Source organism: Petaurus breviceps, unplaced genomic scaffold, assembly GCF_028583685.1.
Source record: "Petaurus breviceps papuanus isolate PSGF00001 unplaced genomic scaffold, PetGlider_PUasm1.0 37, whole genome shotgun sequence".
Lineage (NCBI taxonomy): Eukaryota > Metazoa > Chordata > Mammalia > Diprotodontia > Petauridae > Petaurus > Petaurus breviceps.
The window spans coordinates 2,731,894-2,744,179 of NW_027186296.1; the positions used below are offsets into that span (position 1 = coordinate 2,731,894).

At 37.1% G+C, this 12,286-nt stretch overlaps 1 protein-coding gene and 1 long non-coding RNA gene across 4 annotated transcripts in view; one reads left to right on the forward strand and one right to left on the reverse strand.

Annotated features, from left to right (window-relative positions):
• Positions 1 to 216: 216 nt before the first annotated feature.
• LOC138168797 (uncharacterized) lies at positions 217 to 5,323 on the reverse strand. The gene is made up of 2 exons (XR_011170213.1): positions 5,183 to 5,323; positions 217 to 653 (listed from the first exon to the last, which is right to left on the reverse strand). It is a non-coding gene; the product is annotated as an uncharacterized lncRNA (long non-coding RNA).
• The window catches only part of DPH6 (diphthamine biosynthesis 6), a 499,664-nt gene continuing 492,661 nt past the window's right edge, over positions 5,284 to 12,286 (forward strand). For all 3 annotated transcript variants that reach the window (XM_069097640.1, XM_069097641.1, XM_069097642.1), the window contains exons 1-2: positions 5,284 to 5,456; positions 10,345 to 10,439. In XM_069097640.1, coding sequence (XP_068953741.1) covers positions 5,284 to 5,456; positions 10,345 to 10,439 — 268 coding nt within the window. The remainder of the gene's footprint in view (positions 5,457 to 10,344; positions 10,440 to 12,286) is intronic.

Sequence of the window (12,286 nt, forward strand, 5' to 3'; positions counted from 1 at the left end):
TTATCTCAAGATATAATAAGGCTCATAGGCTCAGAAATACAGTTCAGGGTAATATTCCTGTTTCTATCAAATCTCTCAATGTGTCCTTAAATCATTCATTAAATTTCACTTCACCTTATTTCTTTATTAATTGATAGTGTTTAACTTTCTTAAGTAATAGGAGTGGTGGTGGACTAGAAGTAAAAGTACATAATTATTTCAAATATATAAGAGAAATGGTTTTACTCATTTTATTTATGCAGAAACCTAAAGTTCAATTAGTAACCTGCCTGGAATCAGAGGTTGGCAGTGAAGCAGTCATCAGTAAACTGGATTCCTTCCTGTGTCCTCTAAACTATTCCTTGTACCCATATCGCAAACTCATAAATTAGTTGCATTCTTAGTCATTATTAGCTTGGTAGTGAAAGAGTTCACTAAGGATACAGAATGGCTTATGGACTGTTGATAGACACATGTTGTAAGATAATATTGGAATTGGTAAATTTCCAGACATAAAGTTCCTTCACTGCCAATGTTTCCCTCATCTGGAAAACCCCTCTCATGTTTTAGGCTTCTTCTAGGTGAAGTGTGCCCATTTCCTCAATTTTATCCTCTGAAGCTGATAGGTTTTAGCCAAAGCGATATTTCCTCCCTTGGTACACCTTCCCTTTGTCCTAAAAAAAAAAAAAAAAGTGGCAGAGGTTTAAGTCAACCCTTAATTATCCAAAGCAGAGAGGCATTTGAAATTGAAAACATTAAATTCACATATTCAAATACAGGTCTACAAAAAGCAGAAGGTTCTGCAAAAAACAGTCCAAGTCATTCATAAGAATACAAAATAGCATATATCAGTTGGCAATATGTATATATGACTATTTGTCAGGTATTATAGAGGTTTTTATTCAGGTATGTTTTATTCAGGTACGTATGGCATTTTAGGTTGCTTCCAACTCTGATCTCCTGTGATTCTATAAACTGACTGTAAATCATGTATTTTTGTTGGTTTAGCTAGTTTTTTTTAAAATCACCAATGACATAACACAAAGCAAACAAGCAATATCTGCACCATAGGAGGTCCACTTTTGTCCAGGGGAGCAGGGGGAAATGGTGCTGAATGTTGGGGGTTAGAATTTTTCACTGCAGAGACAGGCCAAGGAGAGAATACAGCAGAGTATGGAAGTCAGTCAGGTTCAGAACTGGGGTTATGAGATTTCAAAGGTTAGGGATAGAGATGAAGATAAGAAATAGATAAAGCATCTGTGATTTCATTGGTATAGGAAACTGAGATGAAACTTCCTTTTTAAAAGCTTAAAGCAGAGGTGGGTAATTCAATAGAAATGGAAAAGAATTAAACACAAGGGACAGATTAAGTAAAGATACAGTGGCAGAAGGAGAGTACATGACGTATTTGAAAAACAGATTAAAACAGTGGAGATGGAATGCAGTGTATTTATGCAAGAAATAATAAAGCTAGAAAAGTATTACTAGATTGGGAAGGGACTTGTTCGTCAGGCAATGGAATCTGACCTTTACTTGAGGGGTAACAGAGAGCCACTGAAGTCTTTTGAGGAAAGTAAAATGACAAGATTTTTGTATAAGATTTTTCTGGCAGTAATGTGAAGTGGAGGGGAAGGATGGAGATAGGAAGGTCCATTTGAAGGAAAATGCAATAACCTAGCCAGGTGGTGGCAATGGGAATAAAAGAGAGGGGAAGGATAAATAGGTGTTGCAGAGAGGGTTTGGTAAAAATTGGTTATCAGAGGGTTAGGAAAGAAAATCATCAGAGATTAACTCCAGGATTTTCAACATGTATGATAGGATGAATCATGGTGCCTCAGACAAAACTGGCTATACAATGATTGAGTAGGTTTAAGGAGAAAAGATAATGAGTTTTGTTTTCAATATCCCTGTTTCTGTAGACAGTTTATCAGTGAAAAGGAAGAGAAAAGATGGTAGCTGAATAGAGTAGAATGGCTGAGTCATTTTAGTATTGGGGTGAATTGAGTATTGTCAACCCTGAAAACAAATAACCAAAGAGTCACAGAGGTATTGCAACTGTTGTTATCTCTTAAAAATACCAAAGCTTCACAGAGGTTATCACAACCACAGTTAACTCTGAAAAATAAAATGAAACCAAAGAGAAAACAGCAGTTATAAGCAAAAAGTTTTATTTATTCTGTTGGAGGAGGGAAACAGACACATATGCATGGTGCTCCTCAGAAACCCAGGAGACCTGCTTTAGTGTGGACAAATCTCCAATACAAATTAGAGCGGCTATGCAGTGAGCTGTAGCCCTGACAATAAGGGTTAATAGCAACAGTGAGAAAATTTGATTCATAGCAGGACTTCATAACTAGAAGAAAGGCACTGTAGGTGCTTGTCCGAGCTTAGAGAACACCGGTGGTAGTGTGATTTTGGTGCTGGGATTTTGCTATGGCTAAGTATATCCAGAGAGTGAGCTCAAAGAATGGTTATTATACCAAGCTCAGGGCACAGCTTGCTTGCTGGGTCTGAGCTCTGGAAAACAGGATGTTTCCTAATAGTAAAAAGAGAGTAGAATAGAGAGAGGGGTGGTCTTAGCATGGAGATCCTAGCAAGTATGTTGTATGCATCTGGGAATAAACTAGTGTTTAGACAATATAGGAGGGGAACAGTCTGATGGTCAACATACATTAATTAGGCACTTATTAAATGTCAGGCACAGTGTTAAACTGTTGTTGTTTGTCCTTCATTCTCAAAGAGGACTTGTGACATCAGGAAGGTGATGCCATGAGTTGCAAGTGAATTGGATTTAAGTGAGGGAAGACTGTGCAAAGTCACTAACCTTACTCTCTCCGCAAGAGCTATCTTGGCCCAGTGGCAAGATATAGGTCAGGACAACTGGAGATGGCCCTGGATACAATGGGAGACCTTGGCCTTTTGATGCTAAGGTCTTCCCTGGTCTCAGTTTGAATGAGGCAATGCCCATTCAGTGATTAAGGCTAGGTAAGAAATGAGGCAAAGAATGGCCTCTTTTACCTAGTCAAAAGAAAAAAAAAACAATCTGAGAGGGGAAGACCTTCAGGATTTTTGGTCAAAACAGAAACAATTTCTATTTATACTCACTCTGAGCCATCAAAATCTGAATAATGACCAAGTCAGACTTGGGCTGGGACCTATTGTTGGTCAATCAATGAGAGCCAGAGTGATTTGGGTTTGAGGCATAGTCTTAAGAAAGAAATCTAGCCAGTTAACCCCAAGATAACTTGGGAAGTTTCAGCAATCAAAATTGACATTTCTTTGGGCACAGCACCTGCAGGTAAGGGTATGAAACCCTATGTGGACAGACAGAGAGAAGGAAGGAAGGAAGGAAGGAGCAAGTTGCATTGCCCAAATGGAACTGGCCAGGTGGGTCCCCAGTGGGGCATCTACTACTACTCACAGGTTGTCATTTGTCCTTTGTTCTGGAAGAGGACCATGGTATCACAAAGGTGATGCCATGACTTGCAAGTGAATTGGATTTAAGTAAGGGAAGGCTGTGCAAAGTCACTAACCTCACTCTCTCCTCTACAGCCATCTGGGTCCAGTGGAAAGATACTGATCAGGACAACTGGAGATGGCCCCCATGTCAGAGTAAAGCAAGGACAAATATATATATATAAACAATCAAGGAGAAGCAGGAAGATCAACAGCTAATAGAAGTTTGGAAGTTTAGAGTCATATATCACCCTTGAGAATCTAGGGACAGCAGCTCATTTGGTGATATACCTGAGCCTCTACCCAAAGTTCCCAAGCTATTTAACATTTTTATGTGCTCTACAACTATTACTCAAACCCCATCATTCCCATCAGAATACATGTGCATAGCTGAGTTCAGGACATCTGGATTCTAGTCCCAGCTCTTGTCCAGTCAAAATGGTTAGTCCCATTGGACAGCCTGCACTCTCCTATCTCTGTATCTTTGCTCACATCACTCTCTGTGTGAATAAACCTCTTCTCTCCTTCCCTATCTCCATTTCCCAAAGTCCTTTCTTTTCTTCAAGTTTTAATGTAGGAGCCACCTCTTTCACAGTGCTAAGCACTGGGAATACAAATGCTATACCAGCAGACAGTCCCTGCCTTGAAAAAGCTTACATTTTCATGGGAAAAGACAACACATAAAAAGAAGCTTAAAAGAGGGGGAGATCATGAAGGTATCCAGTTTAGCAGCATAGCAGAAAGTATAAAGTGCAGCTTGGAGAGAGTTGGCTTGGGCAAGCTTTCACTTTGGAAGATTTGGGAGGAGTCATCCAGAGGGAGGAAGGGAAGAAGGGAATGGGCTGATGGTTAAATTTTCAGACAGTAATTACACCTGGGAATGGTAAACTGTACAAATCAGGGCTTAGTTTGTGGTTTGTCTCCAGATTTACCCTAAAAACAGTGTAGAAAAGGTAAATAATGATTTTAAGTTTTTAAAATGTGCCATAGGGTTTCTGTTTTCTGAAATGCCAGGTAGTCAACATTTCTTAGTACACAAGACGTGGTGACCTTCCCCATTTCACTCACTCACACACAACACCCACACACACACAACACACCCACACACAGTTACAGTTTGTCTAGTTTGCACAGTTTTTTCCATGCTGTCTTCCTCATTAAACTGAGAGCTCCTCAACAGCAGTGGCTGTTTTTTATTGTTTTGCTTTACTTTGCATGCTCTTCGTTTACCAAAGGGCTTGCTAACACAGTAGGAGCTTAATAAATGCTAGTGTAGGCAGTAAACGAGGGAGATGAATTAAACGGCTTTAAGTCCCAAGACCCTCTAAATCTATGATCCTATTAATCTGTCGCATCAGTCACATAAATTATAATGGAATGGGATAGGGGCAAGGTAGAAATCAGTTCCAGCCTTCTTTTTTTTTTTTTTTTTTGCGGGGGGAGGGGGAGCAAAAGACATTGTAGGGAAGGGGTGTTAAGGGGAAAGAAGTGGAATATATTTCTACCCATGTTTAGAGTGCTATATTACTATATGCATTAAAAATAAATAAATGAAAGTCAACCATGGGGTATAACCCAACATTCTCCAAAAAGGCTTAGAAGTCTCAGCCCTTATCCAGGCTCTACTTTTACAGAATTTTACAGGCTTCGCCCTTTCTTGCTGAAGCTTCTTTGCCCTTATATAGACGACTACAGCGCGCCTGAAGAAAAAAAAAATTCATGCTTTCCCGGGAAGAAGGACACCAACCTCAGCGATAAAGAGCCTAAAAGGTCCTACTCAGTTTCCTGGAAGACCCGACAAACAGGTCTCCAGTAGGGACACGGCAGTCGCAGGGGTTTCCGAGCAGGATGCGAAGGCAACGCTACAGCGTGGGTCCTAATCGCGAAGTTGGGAGACAAGGACCCCTCCCCTTAAGGCGGAAGCAGCGGGGCCGGCGGCGCGAGTTTCCAATCTTTCCCTGCCCGCACGTCTCCGACGCGCACGCTGGGGACTCAGACATGAGGGTCGCGGCTCTGATCAGGTAACGTGGCCCCCGCCGCGGCCTTCCTCCTCCCTGCTATTGGGGAGAAAGCGGCTACCTCCGCCGCCCCAGGGCCTAGTGTCTGTCTTTCCCTACCCTGAGACCCGGTGCCCTGTGGAGAGCCGTGGCCGGAGCTGGGGCTTCGTCGGAGACCGGAAGAGGCGGAGCCCCAGGGTAGTACCCGGCTGGTGCCTCCGCGCCCCAGGCTGCTTTACTCTGCCTGGATCCCGCCTCCCTCTGGTTAATTTCTGGTCTTGTAGCTCACAGTCCTTTCTTTGTACGTCCCTTCACCACTTCTCCCCTGCCTTCCTCTTCCTCCTTTCTAAATCTTTCTCCTCTAACAAATCCCATTCCATACCTACTTCCATTATATTCCCATTCTCTTGGGGCTAGGTAGAGCAGTGGATAGAGGCTAAGGCCCTGGAGTCAGGAAGACCCAAATACAAATACGGCTTCCGACTATTTACTAGCTGTGTGACCTTGGACAAATTGCTTAATTTCTGTTTGCTTCGGTTTCCTCATCTGTAAAATGATAATAGCACCCTACCTCCCAGGGTTGTTGTGAAGATCAAATGTGAACATGTAAAACACCTGACACATAGTAAATGCAATATAAATGTTAGCTATAATTATTATTATAGAGCAAAAGGTAACAAAAAGGTGCTTCCACTAAGTGTTCTTAGGCATACTGATTCCAGTATTAATATGAAATTTGGAATCATACAGCACACCAATACCATCATACAAAGAAATATCTTCGAAATTTATAGGATTGTAGTGAGCACTGAGCTAATTTCCTTATCCATCTGATCAACTGGGCTTAAAGGTAAAGTAGAAAGAGCCTTGGGCTTTTCATTAGAATACCTTTCTACTTTCAGATCTCTCCAGACCACTTTACTCCTTGAATGGCCATGGGCAAGTCTTAACCTCTCTCTGCCTCTGTTTCCTCTTTAACTGTAGGATTGGACCTGGTGATCTTTGAATTTCAATTCAAATTTTTGAATTCTGAATTTTTCTATAATAAATGATTTAATTCATAACTATAGTTGTTGACTTTGAGGGTTTTTTTTGCCTGATAAAAGCAGTTAGTGGGATAACTCTTTGAAAGTATAAGATGGAAGTCACTTCTTGGCTCTCACTTTCTGCAGAAGAATGTGTAAAAAGAAGTAGGTCTGAGGTGGAGCAAAGGAGCATTCAACAATTGGAACAAACTACCTAGACTTAAAAAAATGGATTGACAATACCCTTTGTCTCAGAAGATTTAGGTATTATTAAATTAGTTAAAAGGCAGAAAGAGGAACCAGATAATCTTTGTAGGCTTTGAGTGCTTCAACTTCTGTGATCATTCAAAAAATGGGAAATTTTATTGAAAATCTATTGAAACTTGTCATAAATTGAACATCTAGTCCTTTGATTACCCAAACATTTTTTACTCATCAAAATGACACATCTGGGAAGAGTTCCATATTAAACTGTTATCCGGTTGATGTTTATCCTATTATAATCACCTAAGCTATTTTCCAAATCAGGCACAGGTTTTTACTTTGGTAATTATATATTATGAAGATTAACTTTATCAATCCCTTTCATGCCTAGTCATTCCATGTGTTCCCTTATGGCTTAAAAATTTTATGTAGTAGCTTTTAAATACAGATATTCTGTATTACATCTTAAAAGTTCTAAAGTTTAATTTGGTTGGTTGATTTGCTATCTAAACAATATGATCAAAAATTAAAATTCCAGGCTAGGCAAGCTTCAAGGAACTAAAACCAGAATACAAACTAATTACGATAATTACTTTGTCAGTATTTTAACTATTATCTTACTTTTTTCTCTTAGTTTTTAATCTCAGTGCTCTTTTGTAACTGGGTATTTTGCTATTGTAACAAATGATAAAAATAGTAACATTTAACAGTAATTCAAGGCCAATGAGATGAGACTGATAAATTTTAAGATGCTTGTAGAGCAACATTGTGACTAGTTTGTCTTCTAACCAAGGAAACTTCAGCCAGTTTTTATCTGACCCCTTTAAACCTGAAATTCACATTTTCTCTGTTCCACTTCTGTAGAGTTGGCTACATTCCACGTGGGCATATGAAAACATGTTTGGGTAGGGATCTGCCTTTAGGTTATGGAATTAAAATGTTTTTTTTTTTCAATATAAGATAATTAACTACTACAATGATATTATGCCAAATATAGTTTATTATTTTTAATCCCTGATGAGCCAGAGAGCCATAATCTGGAGCCATGATTAGACATTGCTTTATTCTTTTACTGTTACTTAGGAGATAAAAAAAAAAAATCAGCTTTTTGAAAACATGATGCAAAGTAATTTCATTTAAAATTAAATTTTGCCCTGTATATTGGTAAAATAACATCATTATAGGTTACACACATGAAAATATGGTTACTACTATACATAATACACTTTAAATACAAACCTATAATTGATGCTTAAGATAATATACACTACATATGTACTAATTTCTATAATAAATTTACTTTTTTAAATGTATGTTTTTGGTAAAAATTTATATTATATTCTAAGTGTTATTATGTAATTACATTTTAACATTATTCCATTTTGATGATTATATTACATTTTTTTTTAAATGTTAGACACAATAATATAAAAATTTAAATTTAATTGTGGCATGATACAGATATTCTGGACAATGCAATTTCCATCATGTATTTATGTTGTATATGTGTTACAGTAAGAGCAATGTGGTATAGTATAGACAACTTTGAACTTGGAGTCAAAAGACTTGGGTTCTGGCTCTGGCTCTGCCATTTTACTAGGTATATAAACTAGTTATACTAGTTTACTAATTATACAAGCAGTTTTCTCATCTATAAAATGGAGATAGTAATGTAGTACCCACCTTATCTTACAGGGTTTGGGGGAAGTTCAAGTAAGATTATGAAAATGACTTTTTAACTATTAAGTGCTGTATGAATATTAAAGTACTATTAGAAAATCTTCATACACTTAATAAAACTTGTGTACAAGGAAACCATTTGAAATAAGACTTTGTCCCCTGGACTAAAATGATAGAAGAAATCCATAATTCAGATGAATTGTTTGGTTGCATTTCTTTCCTGAATATTTAGTTGAAACTTAAAGATGGTTAACTAATTCTTTTGTCCTAGATATAGTTTTATTTCTTGATAAAATGCCCTTTGCTGCTGGATTAGAATTTACTAGTGTCTGGGACAATGCCTTAGCATGGTGCCTGGTACTTAGTAAATGTTTATTTATTAATTGATTATAGCTGCTTAAAAGTGGAAAGCTAATTGAGTTATTCTAATGTCAGTCTTTCTGATAACCCGACTAGCCTTTGTTATTTAAAATATATACACAAAGATCAGAATGTTTTGCAACAAGGATGTAATAGGGGTAGATTCTAATTTTGGTTATATAGGCACTGATCTACAGAATCTCATCTCAAGCATTCTCACAAATGAGGATGGGGATAAAGACTAGATTAAGAGGGCGGCCCTGGAGTCAGGAGGACCTGAGTTCAAATCCGGCCTCAGACACTTCACACACTTACTAGCCGTGTGACTTTGGGCAAGTCACTTAACCCCAATTGCCCTCCAAAAAAAAAAAAGACTAGGTCAAGAGTCAGGACCAGCTTTTCCCCATAGTGTCATCTGTATACTGGCAGGCCTAAGGCATGGATGAGTGTGTAGGGAGGTGAAGAGAGAGAAAAATAAAGGAAATAGAGTAATGAGAGAGAATTATAGTGAGTGAGCAAAATAGGTCAATATAGTGGAGGATGGAAAAATACCTCTCCCATCTCCCACAAGTTTCCAGATTTCCACTCCATAGCCTATGTTGTCTGTCCACTTGCCTGGGCACAATGGTTTTTGTTTGACTATGGAGGGATCCAGAGGTGGAATTGGAACTGAAATGAACAAGATCCAAATACTGTATTATCAGGGCAATGAACTCTAGCCTGATCTTTCGCTGTGCAGAAATAGAAACATTAGCAATGATAATTGATACCTATAGAGTGTTTTAAAGTTTGGAAAGTGCTTTACATACACGATGCCGTAAAGCCTTACAATTGCCTAATGAAGTAGGTACTACTAATATGATTATCCCCATTTTATAACTGAGGAAACTGAGGCTCGCTGAGGTGGAGTAACTTGCTGATTTTTTCTTCAAACAGATATGAACAAGGCTTCCTGACTTCTGTAACTAGCCACTAAACTAACTGTTGCTAATGTTGCACTTCCCATCTTTACAGATCATCAGTATCAAGTATTGTCAATTTATATAGTAAATGAGCACTATCTTTTGCTAGTTTTCAAATACAAGGTATCCTTATATTTGAGCTTTAATAGCTTAAAACTGTACCAAGACTTTTGGGACACCTAGTATTTTACTCAATCCTTTAATCCTTGATGGCTTTCAGTTGTTAGATTTTACTGTGGTGAGATAAAAAGTAAGTTGATTTTCTGGTTCAGGGCTATTTTTGGTTTTTTAACTTTTCAAGGGAAATTTTACTTAAAGAGCATATATGATAAAATATTTTGCTAAAATTAAAAAAAATCAAGACTTTTTAAATCAAATATTTTGTACATTAAATAAAACTACTGACATAAATAAAACACCTACCAGATTTAATTGAGAATCTGAAATCTTGGGTGTTTTTAGAAATTAATGATTATTTCATATGTATGTTATCAGCCTTATTCATCCAAATTCAAGTGGTTAGGTTGTATATAATTTAGAAATTCAATGTTTTTTATTCATTCTAATTCAGATGCAATCACTAAAAAATTATGAAAAGTTAAGCTAAATATTTTTGCTATACTTAGTTTTAGTTATTCTTGAAGTAATCCTTTTACATAACTATTACTTTTTTTTCCTCAGTGGTGGGAAGGACAGCTGCTATAATATGATGCAGTGTGTTGCTGCTGGGCATCAGATTGTAGCTTTAGCAAACCTAAGACCAGCTAAAAATCAAGGTAAGATTATAGCATTATTTATTTTTTTAATTATTCAAAAATAATCTAGTTTTTTTACAGACATATGCTGTGTGTGTGTATATCACTAGAAAATGGCATAAATTAGTCTTATTAGCCAACACTGTGGAATGTAATGTAATCACTTTTTATGTGGGGTAACAGAGTGGTATCAAGTAGGTAAATGAGTTCTAGGATGATGCCCAAACTCATTTTAGCTATTTGCTTCAATTTTCTCCACAATAGAAAGTCTTCCCTGAGCTGTTTAAAAAAACATTGCAAAAGTGAGTGTTTTGAATTTTACTAGCCCATCTAGTAAATGATGTTCAAAATGTAATAGGAAGGGAGAAAGAGCACTTCTCCAACTCCATCTCTAATAGCTTCTTGATATAGAAATTTTAGTTAGCTCCATCCTTTTACTGTTGCTTGTACATGTCATGCTTAACTATCTCCTTCCTCCCTTGAAATCTGAAGCTGACACTTAAAGGCTTAATTCAAGGCTCTCCTTTTTAAAGAAGCTTTCTTGATTAACTCTACTTCTAGGATAATCTTTTTTTTTTCTTTTTTTTATATTTCCTTAGGAGTTATGTATTCAGTTTGTACCATGTATCGTTTAGTTGCTTATATTGATTTGAATTTATTTTCTTGTTTGCCATTTTTATTTTTGTGCCACAACTATGCAATGGGTTCTTTCAGATTAGGGATTGTAACTTCTAGGATCATAGGATTTAGAGGAAACAGATACCCATAAAAGTAAATTGATATGCCCAGGGGCACACAACTAGTGAATAGCTGAGCCAGAATTTTAATCCAGGTCCTTTGAATCCAAGTTCTACACTCTTCTATTTTCCATAATATATGGTAGTGTTTTGCATGTGGTAGAACTTAATGAATTCCTTTGGCTGAATGAATGAATAATAAGCCACCTTGAGATAGTGCTAGAATGACTGAACATTGGTTGAAGTTTTTTAATCCAATATCTACTTTTTTAGGTGGTGCTGTGAATTATGTAGGAAGGTAGACAATAGCTAGCTATCTATAGGACTTGACTTAGCAGAGGTGTCATTGTGAGAGGACGTGTTGCTACTGAGGGGCTTTGGGAATTCATAATAACTGTTTCTCTAGGCCCAGGCTCCTCTAGATTTAGAGATGACATTCAGGTCCTGACTCAAACCAGGAAAAAAATATAATATTTTTTAATTTTGTTGTTATTGATCTTCAAGCCTGCCTTGAAGTGAGGGGAAGCAATTCACAAGTATTTTTAGGTTTAGAAATGGCATTTAATAAAGCTGTCTTCTTTTCTAGCACCTAGTTTATTTTAGATTTCTATTGTGTTTTTAGTTTCACTAGGTTTTTACAAGAATATGATATAAAATTATTTGAATGAAATCACTTTAATTTTTGTGTTTAAATGATCAATAGTAAGTGGGAGGGGGAAGCTGGCAAATACCTTAATAGGATAAAAAAAAAGTTAACAGAGTGATAGGAAACAGGGAGATATAAAGAATCTCATAGCTTTAGGGAGCCAGATATGGAAATGGACAACTAGTGGATATAGGAGTTGATTCGAACTTTCATCATTATTGCCAGAATAATAATCATTAAAAAAATCCTTAATTAAAGTTGGAGACAATGCAGAACAGATTTGATGGGTACAGCCTTACCTTATAGGAAGAAATACATGGACAAATATCTGTATAAACATAAATACAGGGTGTCCCAAAAATCTTAGGGGAGCTATTAAGACTTAAAACTGCATTAAGACTTTTGGGATAACTTACACTATATAGGAACATGAATGGGAAAGATGAAATATTTACATAATATACAAATAAAGAAAGTGTTCTTCT